The sequence below is a fragment of the Pseudorasbora parva genome, chromosome 13 (assembly GCF_024679245.1).
Source record: "Pseudorasbora parva isolate DD20220531a chromosome 13, ASM2467924v1, whole genome shotgun sequence".
Taxonomy (NCBI): domain Eukaryota; kingdom Metazoa; phylum Chordata; class Actinopteri; order Cypriniformes; family Gobionidae; genus Pseudorasbora; species Pseudorasbora parva.
In genome coordinates this window covers 45,894,916-45,911,414 of record NC_090184.1, presented here as the reverse complement: position 1 = coordinate 45,911,414, position 16,499 = coordinate 45,894,916, and the positions used below count along the sequence as shown (strand labels likewise).

The window sequence follows — 16,499 nt, the reverse complement described above, 5'->3', positions numbered from 1 at the left end:
ATATAGGGTAACGTAATGAATATATAGGCTAACGTAATGAATATATAGGCTAACGTAATGAATATATAGGCTAATATAGCGAATATATAGGCTAACGTAATGAATATATAGGCTAACGTAATGAATATATAGGCTAACGTAATGAATATATAGGCTAATATAGCGAATATATAGGGTAACGTAATGAATATATAGGCTAATATAGTGAATATACAGGCTAACGTAATGAATATATAGGCTAACGTAATGAATGTATAGGCTAACGTAATGAATATATAGGCTAACGTAATGAATATATAGGCTAACGTAATGAATATATAGGCTAATATAACGAATATATAGGCTAACGTAATGAATATATAGGCTAACGTAACGAATATATAGGCTAATATAGCGAATATATAGGGTAACGTAATGAATATATAGGCTAATATAGTGAATATATAGGCTAATATAGTGAATATATAGGCTAACGTAATGTATAGGGTAACGTAATGAATATATAGGCTAACGTAATGAATATATAGGGTAACGTAATGAATATATAGGCTAACGTAATGAATATATAGGCTAACGTAATGAATATATAGGCTAATATAACGAATATATAGGCTAACGTAATGAATATATAGGCTAACGTAATGAATATATAGGCTAATATAGTGAATATATAGGCTAACGTAATGAATATATAAGCTAATATAGTGAATATACAGGCTAACGTTATGAATATATAGGCTAACGTAATGAATATATAGGCTAACATTATGAATATATAGGCTAATATAGGGTGCGTTCACACTTGTCATGTTTGGTTCGATTAAAACGAACCCTGGTGCGGTTGCTCGGTTAGTGCGGTTCATTTGAACATATGTGAACGCTGCCATCCGAACCCTGGTGCGCACCAAACAAGCGGACCAAGACCGCTAAAAAGATGGGTCTCGGTCCGCTTCCAAACGAACTCTGGTGCGGTTCGATTGATATATGAACGCAACACGGACCAAAGACATGACCAAAAACCGGACGTATAATGTCACAAGATGTGACCCATGAGTAACTTTAACGTTAGAGGGCAAACGTGGAGCAACGAGGAAGTGCCTAATCAATATTTGGTCATACGAGCATGTTTCGAAAATGCTAGAAAAAACACACAAAAAGCATACCTGGCTCTCATCAAAGTTCCTGTGTTGCCCATTATTAGCAGGTACAGACGACAGAACGGCCGTCTCTTTTCTGCACAACGGAGGAAATCCTGCTGCTGTTTTGGATGTTTTGAACATTTTTTGAGCTCTTCATGAGTTCTCAGCTGGTAAAACTAATGCCACATGTACACGCATAAAATGATCGCGTTTAATCCAGCACACAGCGTTGTTTTGAGCATTTCATGAGCTCTTCATGAGTTCTCTGGTAAAAAAATAATGCCATATGTACACGCATAAAATGCCCGCGCGTGTAATCCGCACACAGCATTGTTTTGAATGTTCGGTAAGCGAGCTCCTACGTCATATAAGCCGACCAATCAGGTTGTGAGCGTCTCCCTATGCCTTTGGTTCGGTAACTTTAGGCTCGTTGTTAAAAATGCCCGTGTGAACGTTAAGCGGACCAGGACTATGTTTTGTTTTTGTTTTTTGGTCCGGACCAAAGGAACCAAACTAACCGAACTACAAGTGTGAACGCACCCATAGTGAATATATAGGCTAATATAGTGAATATATGTTTAATACACGGATTGAAGTGTTTCTCGCACATAAAACAAGCCGACTGTTAAAGATTCCATTTGTCCATTCACACATGCACCGTACCAGAGCAGTTCGGTAGGAATACGTGTACCGTTACACCCTTAGATGGAGTAAATAAAAACATAAAATATGTTACTTACAGCGAAAGGATCCGCCTGCTCCCAGGAAATAGGAAAACCCCATGAAGACAGTCTCATTTTGTCTGGCAGAGACTCGGGGACCACCAGCAGGACGAACAGAATATCAGCCACGGCGATGATGGTGGCGAGCAGAACCACCAGACTGTCTCCGTACTGGGCGGACAGGAACGCTCCTATAGCCGGACTCGTCACCAAACTCGCAGCGAAAGTTGCAGACACCTGAAAGCAAAGACAAACAGGACAGTCTTGAAACAAGTTCCTCCACACCAAACTCCTCATCCATGTCTTTATGGACCGATGCTTTGAGCACTGGAGCGCAGTCATGCTGGGACAGGAAGGGGCCGTCCACAAACTGATCCCACAAAGTTGGGATTATGACATTGTCCAAAATGTCTTGGTGAAGCATTAAGAGTTCCTTTCACTGAAACTAAGGGGCCAACCCCTGAAAAACATCCCCACCCCATAATCCCCCCTCCACCAAACTTTACACTTGGCACTATGCAGTCAGACAAGTCCCGTTCTCCTGGCGACGGCCAAACCCAGACTCGTCCATGGGATTGTCAGACTGAAGCGTGATTGGTCGCTCAGAGAACACGTCTCACTGCTCTAGAGTCCAGTGGCGGCTGCTTTACTCCACTGCATCCCACGCTTTGCATTGCTCTTGGTGATGTAAGGCTTGGATGAGCTGCTCGGCCATGGAAACCCATTCCATGAAGCTCTCTCCGCTGTTCTTGAGCTCATCTGAAGGCCACAGAAGTCTGGAGGTCTGGAGCTGTTGACTCTGCAGAAAGTTGGAGACTTCTGCACACTGTGACCCTCAGCATGCGCTGACCCCACTCTGGGATTGAACACTTCGTGGCTGAGTTGCTGTTGTTCCCAATGGCTTCCACTTTGTTATAATCCCACTAACAGTTGAGCGTGGAATATTTAGTAGTGAGGAAATGTCAGGAATGGATTTATTGCACAGGTGTCAGCCTATCACGGCCCCACGCTTGAGTTCACTGAGCTCCTGAGAGCGCGCCATTCTTTCACTAAAGTGTGTAGAAGCGTCTGCAGGCCTAGAGCTGGAGTTATACACCTGTGGCCACGAAGGGATTGAACACCTGAACTGACACATCTAAATAGTTTTGGCAAAATAATATTTTTGTAAAACATTTATATTTCATGCAAGCATTTGTTATAAATAACTTTTTTACTGTAATGCATTTCAACATATGTAGATTAGAACCAATCAAATTTAGGCTAAAATGTGTTTGTCATAAAATTTAAAAATCAAAATGCTTTTAATTTAATATTATTTTGGGGTCAGATGTGTTTTGTGTGTGTGTGTGTGTGTGTGTGTGTCAGGTGTTCTCACCAGTCCATATGCTGTGCTTCTTTCATGCTCTTCTGTAACATCAGCCACATACGCAAATATCACAGAAAATGTAACAGAGAAAAGTCCAGATACTGACATCAGAGCAAAAAACCACCTGATGAAGAGAGACAGACATACACAAACATCACTTATGCATGTAAGAATCAATCAATCTATCAATCAATCAATCAATCAATAACAGAAACATTAGCAGGTCTAACAGCAGAGCTCAAACTCTAAAACAATCACTGCCCGTGTGTGGATCAATGCATTTCCTCAGAGGCTCGTCTCTCATGAGTGCAGAGACATGGCTGGAGATTTGGTCACTTGAGAGTCATGTGATAGAGCTCTTACACACACACACTCGCACACACCATGGGCTGATCCTCATCAGTGGGATGGGTGCGCAGGTGAAGAACACAGTGACCAACAGGAAGCTCTCTCTCTCTCTTTCACACACACACACACACACACACACACACACACACACACACACACACACACACACACACACACACACCGTACCATGGGCTGATCCTCATCAGTGGGATGGGTGCGCAGGTGAAGAACACAGTGACCAATAGGAAGCTCTTTCTGCCCCAAACATCAGACAAGGCCCCAATCAGAGGAGCGCTCATGAACGACAGCAGACCCTGCAAACACACTCCAGTTACAACACACACACTGCAGCAGAATCTGCATAGAGCTCTCAATGCACAGCAAACACTGACCTTGACGCCCTGGATGAGGCCGTTCATGAGGAAGGTGTGCTGAGGAAACGTTTTATGCAGGACCTGGAACGGAGAAAGCATTAAAGAACGAAACCGTACATCTCACACACACTCACCGTCAGCATGGGTACCTCTCACACACACACACACACACACCCCTCCCTCTCACTCTCTCTCTCTCACACACACAGACAGACACGCATGCACACACACTCAAACACTCACCGTCAGCATGGGCGTGGTCAGCAGACCCCAAGAGAAGAACTCCAGGAAGATCACCACGACTGCATGGGCCACCCTCGCCTGGCCGACACTGCGCTGCTACACACACACACAAACACACACACACACACACACACACACACACACACACACACACACACACACACACACACACACACACACACACACACACACACACACACACACACACACACACACCATGTAACACAAACACCTATTAGAGTTACATCAACATCAGCCGGACAGATAAGGGGCCGGTTTCAGAAAGGAGATTAAGTGGGAGGAAGTCAAAACCGATGAAGCAGGATAAGTCAGGCCTGTTCCAGAGAGAGGTAATTTACACTCAGAGTCAGTGGCCATGGTAAGTTACACGCAGAGTCAGTGGCCAAGGTAACTTACACTCAGAGTCAGTTGACCATGGTAACTTACACTCAGAGTCAGTGGCCAAGGTAACTTACACTCAGAGTCAGTGGCCAAGGTAACTCACACGCAGAGTCAGTGGCCAAGGTAACTCACACTCAGAGTCAGTGGCCAAGGTAACTCACACTCAGAGTCAGTGGCCATGGTAACTTACACTCAGAGTCAGTGGCCATGGTAACTTACACTCAGAGTCAGTGGCCATGGTAACTTACACTCAGAGTCAGTGGCCATGGTAACTTACACTCAGAGTCAGTGGCCATGGTAACTTACACTCAGAGTCAGTGGCCATGGTAACTTACACTCAGAGTCAGTGGCCATGGTAACTTACACTCAGAGTCAGTGGCCAAGGTAACTTACACTCAGAGTCAGTGGCCATGGTAACTTACACTCAGAGTCAGTGGCCATGGTAACTTACACTCAGAGTCAGTGGCCATGGTAACTTACACTCAGAGTCAGTGGCCATGGTAACTTACACTCAGAGTCAGTGGCCATGGTAACTTACACTCAGAGTCAGTGGCCATGGTAAGTTACACTCAGAGTCAGTGGCCATGGTAACTTACACTCAGAGTCAGTGGCCATGGTAAGTTACACTCAGAGTCAGTGGCCATGGTAAGTTACACTCAGAGTCAGTGGCCATGGTAACTTACACTCAGAGTCAGTTGACCATGGTAACTTACACTCAGAGTCAGTGGTCATGGTAAGTTACACGCAGAGTCAGTTGCCATGGTAAGTTACACTCAGAGTCAGTGGCCATGGTAACTTACACTCAGAGTCAGTGGTCATGGTAAGTTACACGCAGAGTCAGTTGCCATGGTAAGTTACACTCAGAGTCAGTGGCCATGGTAACTTACACTCAGAGTCAGTTGACCATGGTAACTTACACTCAGAGTCAGTTGACCATGGTAACTTACACTCAGAGTCAGTTGACCATGTTAACTTACACTCAGAGTCAGTTGACCATGGTAAGTTACACTCAGAGTCAGTGGCCATGGTAACTTACACTCAGAGTCAGTGGCCATGGTAACTTACACTCAGAGTCAGTGGCCATGGTAACTTACACTCAGAGTCAGTGGCCATGGTAACTTACACTCAGAGTCAGTGGCCAAGGTAACTTACACTCAGAGTCAGTGGCCATGGTAAGTTACACTCAGAGTCAGTGGCCATGGTAAGTTACACTCAGAGTCAGTGGCCATGGTAACTTACACTCAGAGTCAGTTGACCATGGTAAGTTACACTCAGAGTCAGTGGCCATGGTAACTTACACTCAGAGTCAGCGGCCATGGTAACTTACACTCAGAGTCAGTGGTCATGGTAACTTACACTCAGAGTCAGTGGTCATGGTAACTTACACTCAGAGTCAGTTGACCATGATAAGTTACACTCAGAGTCAGTGGCCATGGTAACTTACACTCAGAGTCAGTTGACCATGGTAACTTACACTCAGAGTCAGTTGACCATGGTAACTTACACTCAGAGTCAGTGGCCATGGTAACTTACACTCAGAGTCAGTTGCCATGGTAAGTTACACTCAGAGTCAGTTGACCATGGTAACTTACACTCAGAGTCAGTGGCCATGGTAAGTTACACTCAGAGTCAGTGGCCATGGTAAGTTACACTCAGAGTCAGTGGCCATGGTAACTTACACTCAGAGTCAGTTGACCATGGTAACTTACACTCAGAGTCAGTGGCCATGGTAACTCACATGCAGAGTCAGTGGCCATGGTAACTTACACTCAGAGTCAGTGGCCATGGTAACTTACACTCAGAGTCAGTGGCCATGGTTACTTACTATGGATTAATTGCCTCACTGACTCTGAGTGTAAGTTACCATGGCCACTGACTCTGAGTGTAATCTCGGCAAGGTTTTAATCTCTTGGCAAGGCTTCAAAATTAAATATTTTATTGCCATTTTCGGAGCTCCATTGATCATGGCTTTTCATAGTCAAGGTTGTTGCGCTTAACTAAGAGTTTCCCATCTCAGGGCAAGGCATCGCTGAACCTCCTTACTGAAAAAGGCCCTGGACGAGTGTGTTTGTGTGAGTGAGTGTGTGTGTGAGAGTGAGTGTAAGTTTGTGACAGTCGGTGTGTGTCTAAGTGTGTGTGTGTGTCTGTGAGAGTATGTTTGTGACAGTGTATGTGTGTGTGTGTGAGAGTGAGTGTAAGTTTGTGACAGTCGGTGTGTGTCTAGTCTAAGTGTGTGTGTGTGTGTGTGTGTGTCTGTGAGAGTATGTTTGTGACAGTGTATGTATGTGTGTGTGTGTGTGTGTGTGAGTGTGAGTAAGTTTGTGTGTGACAGTGGTGAGTGAGTGTGTCTGACAGTGTGTGTTTGTAAGTGTGTGAGTGTAAGTGTCTGACTGTGTGTGTGTGTCTGTGAGTGTGAGAGGGAGTATAAGTTTGTGACAGTGCGTGTATGTTAGTGTGTGTGTGTGTGTGTGTGTGTGTGTGTGTGTGTGTGTGTGTGTGTGTGTGTGTGTGTGTGTGTGTGTGTGTGTGTGTGTGTGTGTGTGTGTGTGTGTGTGTGTGTGTGTGTGTGTGTGTGTGTAAAACCCTGAACATGAATCCGTCAAGGACCGTCATTTTAGACAATCTGAGTCATGTGACAGATCCAAACACACAGAAACCGCTCCGTCCATCATCATCAATAAAGCGCAGTGACGTCACTCACCCTGATGTGTTTGATCAGCATGATGTATTCCGTCCCAGTCTCACATTCCGCGCGAGATCTCCGTCATCCTGATCGGTTTAATCGATCGAGTTCTCGTTAACGGGCTGCTCTTTCACTTTCTAACATCAACATTCCTGAGCATCAACTTCCGGCTTCCGGCGCGAGTGCGAGTGCGCGTCCCTTCTGAGGCAACTTCAAAATTAAAGTTTTAAATATTAAAACTAAATCGTAAATCTGAAAGTAGGCGCAAATATCGAGTCTTCTTTCACAATATAATATATTTAGTGTTTGGACGTGCAAATGGAGTCTTAATTCCGCTACAGAAGAAAAAAGAAAAAAAATATATGACAAAAATCATTTTCATTTTATTTTAAGCTACTTTTGACGTCAAAATTTCGTTTTTTTAATATAATAATAATAATAATAATAATAATAATAATAATAATAATAATTTTGATTTATCTCAATAAATATTGTTGTCATTATGATGAGAAAGACAGCTTTTCAAATTTAAATTCGGCCGTAACGACTTTATTTTGGTAAACCAACTGATGTTTTATTTTTTTATTTTTTTTATTCGACACGAGTGAAATGCAACCGATGGAAAATAAACATGTATTTATTTAGAAAATAATGTCCCTTTTTAAACTTTTCTGTCTCGTGTAAGTTTTATTGCATTGAGGCGCGCTCACGTCAGCTCGTGCCCGCGCTGTGCAGTCGACACGCGCTCTCGAGTTTGTTTGTAAGAATCGTGCAGAAGCCAAAACAGTGTAAAGCGCGACAGAGGCATGCGTTTGCAATGAAAACCGGACAGTGAGGTGTGTATGTTTGAATTGTTTGTGTGTGTGTGTGTGTGTGTGTGTGTGTGTGTGTGTGTGTGAGAGAGAGAGAGAGAGAGAGAGAGAGAGAGAGAGAGAGAGAGAGAGAGAGAGAGAGAGAGAGAGAGAGAGAGAGAGAGAGAGAGAGAGAGACAGACAGACGGGGGGTGTGCGCGTGTTTACATTGTGTTGTTGGAGCAGAAGCAGCTTTTCCCACTTAATTCCCACCTTCTTAATTTAATGCAATGCCTCATTAATTAATTTAGTAATTCTTAAGAACAGCAGCACAAAAACATCTATACTTTAGGTACAAGCGCATTAAAAATGCCGCGGTACACGCCCCAAATCGCGGTTATACCGCGGTACATGCTAGGTGTGCAAATGTATAAAGACCCAATTTGTACAGTGAAATATTGTTTCTATTGTTATAATACATTTTTTTCTACTCACTGTAGTACCGTCATATGCATTTAGATCAAATGTATAGTATTTGTATTTTAAAAACATTTTCTTATTATTTGAATCTAATCTAATTAAATAATTTATTAATTATTATTATATTTTTTCATGGTTTTCCTCTAATCTTCTCTGGTTTGAAAACCTCTGATTTAATGGATCTAAGCTGACATGAAATGCATAAAGAAAGACACAATTGTCTGTTTTTATTTTATTAACTTTCTATTACGTTTTTCCTACTCACTGAAGTTCTGTTTAAATCAAGTCAGTTTTTATGAATGTATTTTATTTTAATCCAATTCATTTCTTATTATTATTTAATAATTTGTTTATATTTTTAAATATTTAAATCATATTTATATTGTTTATTATTATTTAATTAATTGTTTAACATGCTTTTCTCTAAACTTCCCTAGTTGGTCTTATTGCAGACATGAACTAACAATGAACACCTGTAAAAATCACTCAATAATTGTATTAATTATCATAAATAAATGCTGTAACCAATGTATTGCTCATGATAACTAAATGCATTAACTAAAGTTAACTGTAAAGTGTGTCTGATGTCTTCAAGCAGGACGACCATCAGTGAGTGATTTGATTGGAGCCGAAGGTCAGCGAGTGATTTGATTGGAGCAGAAGGTCAGCGAGTGATTTGATTGGAGCAAATGGAGGGTCCGTGCAGAAGCCGCTCCAGAGACACTGCAGGTCAGATGTCGTCTTAATAGTGTGCAAAATAAACCTGCATTAAATTCGTTACAGATCTGGTGCTTTTCTTCTTTAAAAGGTGTTTGGGTTTTTGCAGAAAGCCTTTCAGGAATCACTCTTGTAGAGTCTCGTGAAGTTCAATGATTTCACAGCATTTATTAAACACTGATTTATAGTTTAGAGCAAAATGGAAGAAGACGGATGTCCAAATGCTCATTTAGTGGAGGATTCACATAAACAAAGTTGATTCTGTCTTCAGTGAAGGTGAACAGTGTGAGAATATCAGATGTGTATCAGTGTATTGGATCCGTGCATTCGGCCTTAATGTGACAGCAGCTTTATAAAGAGCTTTGTAACTTTTCTACAAGTATTTAAATGAGTTTAAGTTAGTCGTCTGCTAGTGTGTCAGATGGAGCGTCACTGACTGGCTTAAACCATGATGGCATAATGTGCATTTATACAACTATAATACAATAATGCACTGACATAAAAAAGGAAATATCTGTCATTAACTCCTCTCCCTAATGTCGCTCCACACCCGTAAGACCTCCGTTCATCTTCACACACAGTTTAAGATATTTTATATTTAGTCCGAGAGCGTATGCAAGTGTATGAACACTATACTGTCCATGTCCAGAAAGGGAATAAAAACATCATCACAGTAGTCCATATGAGACATCAGTGGGTTAATTAGAGTCTCTTGAAGCATCCAAAATACATTTGGGTCCAAAAATAACAAAAACTACGACTTTATTCAGCATCGTCTTCTCTTCCGCGTTTGTGTTCAATCCGCGTTCAATGGAGAGACAGAAAGCTCTCAGACTAAAAAATAATACTCCAGTAAAGCACAGAGACTCAAAAAGTGAACTTAAGTACAAGACTCGAGGTAATGAGCTGAGCTACTGTCCAGCTCTGCTTTCTGGACATGGACAGTATAGTGTGCATACACTTGCATACGCTCTCGGACTAAATATAAAATATCTTAAACTGTGTGTGAAGATGAACGGAGGTCTTACGGGTGTGGAGCGACATTAGGGAGAGGAGTTAATGACAGACATTTCATTTTTGAGTGAACTAACCCTTTAAGTACTTTTAAAAATAAATACTTCTGTAGTTTTACTTCAGTAAAAATCAGTTTTTACAACTTTCACTTGTAACGGAGTAATATTTGACTTTTACTCAAGTAATGAAGTTGTGTACTTTGTTCACCTCTGGTTTTGCTCAGGAGTGTCGGGCAGCCGCTGCGTAATGAAGAAGAAGAGCTCGCAAAGGTCAGTATCGCTTAAAGGGGTGGTTGCATGCGATTTGACTTGTTTAACTTTAGTTAGTGTGTAATGTCGCTGCTTGAGCATAAACAGTCTCTGCAAAGTTACAGCGCTGAAAGTTCACTGCAAACGGAGATATTGTCTTTTAAAGTTACGGCAGTTTATTGCCTACAAAAATGGCCGGTTTGGACTACAACGAGCTTCCTCCTGGGTTGGTGACATCATAAACCCTCGCTAGTCTCCGCAGATGTGACTTCTGCCCGTAATGGGAAGGGGCGTGGCCTTAACCTGTGCTTGACACTTCAGCCAATAAAAATACAGGAAACTACATTTGGCCATCTGACCAATCTAAGACCATTGCGTTTTTCAGAGGGAGGGGCTTCATAGAAGCAGGAAGCAAACGAGCCGTTCAAAGCACAGACAGCGGTGCGGAATAAAGGGAGAATAGAAGAAAAATACGCCATAAAAAAAAGAACAAGTATTAAGATATGTTATACCGCGCCCCATAAACACAACACAGCCTAGAAAAAAACACGGAACCACTGCTTTAAAGGGTTAGTTCACCCAAAAATGAAAATTGTCATTAATTATTCGCCCTCATGTGGTTGGACACCCGTCAGACCTTCGCTCATCTTCAGAACACAAATGAAGATATTTTAGTGTAAAGCTGAGAGAGGCTTCAGATAGGCCTCCATTGGCATTCAGTCCATTCCCACTCACAAGACCCATAAAGGCCCTAAACACATCGACACACAGCCCATCTCACTACAGCGGCTGGACAATCATGTTACAATGTGTCGAAAATAGTTATTGTGCACAAAATCTAAATAACGACTTTATCCGCTGAGTTATTGGCGTGAACTCGTCGCATGCACGAGAATATGACGCAGGTCCGCCGTTCATGACCCAGAAGAGGAGGAGCGAGACCGACACCGAAGACAATAACTCGGCGGATAAACTCATTATTTAGATTTTTTTGCTCACAAAAACTATTGTCGTCGCTTCGTAAAATGATTGTCCAGCCGCTGTAGTGAGATGGGCTGTGTGTCGATGTGTTTAGGGCCTTTATGGGTCTTGTGAGTGGGAATGGACTGAATGCCAATGGAGGCCTATCTGAAGCCTTTCTCAGCTTTACACTAAAATATCTTCATTTGTGTTCTGAAGATGAACGAAGGTCTTACGGGTGTCATGAGGGCGAGTAATTAATTAAATGATTTTCATTTTTGGGTGAACTAACCCTTTAAGGTCTTGTGTTCGATTGAACTTGCTCCGGTCTGTCGTCTGCAGGAACACACACACACATCCTGGCGGACAAACAAAAGGCATTGTGGGCTGTCGGATCCAGCACCGATGGAAGGAAGACGTGTCCAGGCCGGTGTCCTGGTGGATGGGGACTGTTCTGGTCCAGGTGCCGGTCAACTCCTCTCTCTACCTCATCAAGTATGACGGTGTGGACTGTGTGTATGGCCTGGAGATCTTCACAGACCCGCGGGTTCAGGATCTGGAGGTTCTGCCCGGTCCGATCGCCTCGTTTCGGGTCAGTGAGGCTCGTCTGGCGGACCGGCTGCTGGGCCGGCCCGTGGTTCACCTGTTTGAGACGGACGGCGGGTCCAAAGACGAGTGGAAGGGTTTGGTGCTGTCCAGAGCGCCCAGCATGCCGGCCTGGTTCTTCATCACGTATGAGAAGGACCCCATGCTGTACATGTACCAGCTGATGCAGGATTATAAAGACGGAGACCTGCGGATCCTTCCAGACTCCGGTGAGAGAGAGTTACAGTCGTACCTTACAAACTCTTTTAAATATACTTGCGATCTTTTCACAAAACCAGTCATGTGTCTCACTGGTGTATTTGTGGCAATAGCCAACAATACACTGTATCGGTCAAAATGATAAAAATGTTCTAAAATTATCAATCAATCTCTCTCTCTCTCTCTCTCTCTCTCTCTCTCTCTCTCTCTCTCTCTCTCTATATATATATATATATATAATTTACCATGATTCTAACAGGATTTACCATAGTTTACCATGATTCTACCATGATTTACCATAGTTTACCATGATTCTACCATGATTTACCATAGTTTACCATGCTTTACCATAGTTTACCATGATTTAACATAGTTTACCATGTTTTTAACACGATTTACCATAGTTTACCATGATTTACCATAGTTTACCATGTTTTTAACATGATTTACCATAGTTTACCATGATTCTACCATGATTCTAACATGATTTACCATAGTTTACCAGGATTCTAACATGATTTACCATAGTTTACCATGTTTTTAACACGATTTACCATAGTTTACCATGATTTACCATAGTTTACCATGTTTTTAACATGATTTACCATAGTTTACCAACATTCTAACATGATTTACCATAGTTTACCATGATTCTACCATAGTTGACCATGATTTACCATAGTTTACCATGATTCTAACATGATTTACCATAGTTTACCAGGATTCTAACATGATTTACCATAGTTTACCATGATTCTACCATAGTTGACCATGATTTACCATAGTTTACCATGATTCTACCATGATTTACCATAGTTTACCATGATTTACCATAGTTTACCATGATTCTACCATGATTTACCATAGTTTACCATGATTCTACCATGATTCTACCATAGTTGACCAAGATTCTACCATGATTTACCATAGTTTACCATGATTTACCATAGTTTACCATGTTTTTAACACGATTTACCATAGTTTACCATGATTCTACCATAGTTGACCAAGATTCTACCATGATTTACCATAGTTTACCATGATTTACCATAGTTTACCATGTTTTTAACATGATTTACCATAGTTTACCATGATTCTACCATGATTTAACATAGTTTACCATGATTTACCATGTTTCTAACATGATTTACCATAGTTTACCATGTTTCTAACATGATTACCATAGTTTACCATGATTTACCATGTTTCTAACATGATTTACTATAGTTTACCATGATTCTAACATGATATACCATAGTTTACCATGATTTACCATGTTTCTAACATGATTTACTATAGTTTACCATGATTCTAACATGATATACCATAGTTTACCATGATTCTAACATGATTTACCATATTGATTTACCATATACATATCAGTATCTCAGAAAATTAGAATAAGTGATGAGCCTGTGATTGTGAGGCTGAACGCTGGTCATTAAAGCGGTCCTCCGTGTTTCCCTCCGGCAGACGATCCGCCGGAGCTCCGGGAGTCGGGAGAGGTCAGTGATTCGCTAGTGGGGAAGCAGGTGGAGTGTCAGAGCCAGGAAGGCACGCAGAAGATGGGCACGATCATCCAGCAGGTCCAGGCCAAACCCTCCGTCTACTTCATCAAGTTTGATGACGACTATCACATCTACGTCTACGACATGGTGGCGTCGTGAGCCCAACCGATGGACAGATGTGGAGAGCGCCGGACGTCTGTTTCCTGCCGGCCAGTTCAACTCTCTAAGTTTTGGTTGTTTATCGTTGTTTTCTTGCATTGTACAGTCTCATGAGATCTTTAGGTTGTGTGTATTGATTAAAAACATTCCTTCTTCACGTCACTGTTCGATTAAATACTCAAGTGTTTGACTCGACTAACCTGTCCATTTATTGTGATGTGTGCATTCGAATGATTTACCACAGTTCACCATGATTTTAACATGATTTACCACAGTTCAACATGATTTTAACATGATTTACCATAGTTTACCATGATTTACCATAGTTCACCCTGATTTTAACATGATTTACCACAGTTCAACATGATTTTAACATGATTTACCACAGTTCACCATGATTTTAACATGATTTACCATAGTTTACCATGATTTACCATAGTTCACCCTGATTTTAACATGATTTACCATGATTTACCATAGTTTACCATGATTTACCATAGTTCACCATGATTCTAACATGATTTACCATAGTTTACCATGATTTACCATAGTTCACCATGATTTTAACATGATTTACCATAGTTTACCATGATTCTAACATGATTTACCATAGTTTACCATGATTCTAACATGATTTACCATAGTTCACCATGATTTTAACATGATTTACCATAGTTCACCATGATTTTAACATGATTTACCATAGTTCACCATGATTTTAACATGATTTACCATAGTTTACCATGATTCTAACATGATTTACCATAGTTTACCATGATTTTAACATGATTTACCATAGTTCACCATGATTTTAACATGATTTACCATAGTTCACCATGATTCTAACATGATTTACCATAGTTCACCATGATTCTAACATGATTTACCATAGTTCACCATGATTTTAACATGATTTACCATAGTTTACCATGATTCTAACATGATTTACCATAGTTTACCATGATTTACCACAGTTCACCATGATTTTAACATGATTTACCATAGTTTACCATGATTTTAACATGATTTACCATAGTTTACCATGATTTTACCATGATTTACCATAGTTTACCATGATTTTAACATGATTTACCATAGTTCACCATGATTTTAACATGATTTACCATAGTTTACCATGATTTACCACAGTTCACCATGATTTTAACATGATTTACCATAGTTTACCATGATTTTAACATGATTTACCATAGTTTACCATGATTTTACCATGATTTACCATAGTTTACCATGATTTTAACATGATTTACCATAGTTTACCCTGATTTTAACATGATTTACCACAGTTTACCATGATTTACCATAGTTTACCATGATTTTACCATAGTTCACCATGATTTTAACATGATTTACCATAGTTCACCATGATTTTAACATGATTTACCATAGTTTACCATGATTTTAACATGATTTACCATAGTTTACCCTGATTTTAACATGATTTACCATAGTTTACCATGATTTTAACATGATTTACCATAGTTTACCATGATTTTAACATGATTTACCATAGTTTACCATGATTTTACCATAGTTCACCATGATTTTAACATGATTTACCATAGTTTACCCTGATTTTAACATGATTTACCACAGTTTACCATGATTTACCATAGTTTACCATGATTTTACCATAGTTTACCATGATTCTAACATGATTTACCATGATTTACCATAGTTTACCATGATTTTAACATGATTTACCATAGTTTACCATGATTTACCATAGTTTACCATGATTTTAACATGATTTACCATAGTTTACCATGATTTTACCATGATTTACCATAGTTTACCCTGATTTTAACATGATTTACCATGATTTTAACATGATTTACCATAGTTTACCATGATTTTAACATGATTTACCATAGTTTACCATGATTTACCAGTTTACCATGATTTTACCGTAGTTTACCATGATTTACCAGTTTACCATGATTTTACCATGATTTACCATAGTTTACCATGATTTTAACATGATTTACCATAGTTTACCATGATTTTAACATGATTTACCATAGTTTACCCTGATTTTAACATGATTTACCATAGTTTACCCTGATTTTAACATGATTTACCATAGTTTACCCCGATTTTAACATGATTTACCATAGTTTACCATGATTTTAACATGATTTACCATAGTTTACCCTGATTTTAACATGATTTACCATAGTTTACCCTGATTTTAACATGATTTACCATAGTTTACCATGAATCTAACATGATTTACCATAGTTTACCATGATTTACCATAGTTTACCATGAATCTAACATGATTTACCATAGTTTACCATGAATCTAACATGATTTACCATAGTTTACCATGATTTACCATAGTTTACCATGAATCTAACATGATTTACCATAGTTCACCATGATTTACCATAGTTTACCATGAATCTAACATGATTTACCATAGTTTACCATGATTTTAACATGATTTACCATAGTTTACCCTGATTTTAACATGATTTACCATAGTTTACCATGATTTCAACATGATTTACCATAGTTTAC

General features: G+C 40.1%; 2 protein-coding genes across 4 annotated transcripts in view; one reads left to right on the top strand and one right to left on the bottom strand.

The window, feature by feature from the left end:
- Window positions 1–7,465, bottom strand: part of mfsd14bb (major facilitator superfamily domain containing 14Bb) — a 47,666-nt gene extending 40,201 nt beyond the window's left edge. The window contains exons 1-6 of one of the 2 annotated variants that reach the window (XM_067412831.1): window positions 7,296–7,465; window positions 4,193–4,285; window positions 3,968–4,030; window positions 3,762–3,889; window positions 3,237–3,351; window positions 1,880–2,098 (exon numbers count right to left, since the gene is read on the bottom strand). In XM_067412831.1, the coding sequence (XP_067268932.1) occupies window positions 1,880–2,098; window positions 3,237–3,351; window positions 3,762–3,889; window positions 3,968–4,030; window positions 4,193–4,285; window positions 7,296–7,316 (639 nt within the window). In that variant the 5' untranslated portion in view covers window positions 7,317–7,465. Of the gene's footprint in view, window positions 1–1,879; window positions 2,099–3,236; window positions 3,352–3,761; window positions 3,890–3,967; window positions 4,031–4,192; window positions 4,289–7,295 lie in introns of both variants that reach the window. The other variant, XM_067412830.1, reaches the window with a different exon arrangement.
- Window positions 7,466–7,901: 436 nt separating this feature from the next.
- On the top strand, window positions 7,902–14,153 carry spinb (spindlin b). 2 transcript variants are annotated; one of them, XM_067412828.1, is made up of 5 exons: window positions 7,902–8,113; window positions 9,147–9,277; window positions 10,503–10,548; window positions 11,830–12,302; window positions 13,765–14,153. In XM_067412828.1, exons 2-5 carry the CDS (start codon window positions 9,238–9,240, stop codon window positions 13,956–13,958), a joined length of 753 nt encoding a protein of 250 aa, XP_067268929.1. In that variant the 5' UTR covers window positions 7,902–8,113; window positions 9,147–9,237; the 3' UTR covers window positions 13,959–14,153. The 2 variants fall into 2 exon arrangements, with proteins under 2 accessions (XP_067268929.1, XP_067268930.1); XM_067412829.1 differs by having other exon boundaries at window positions 9,144–9,277.
- Window positions 14,154–16,499: the final 2,346 nt, after the last annotated feature.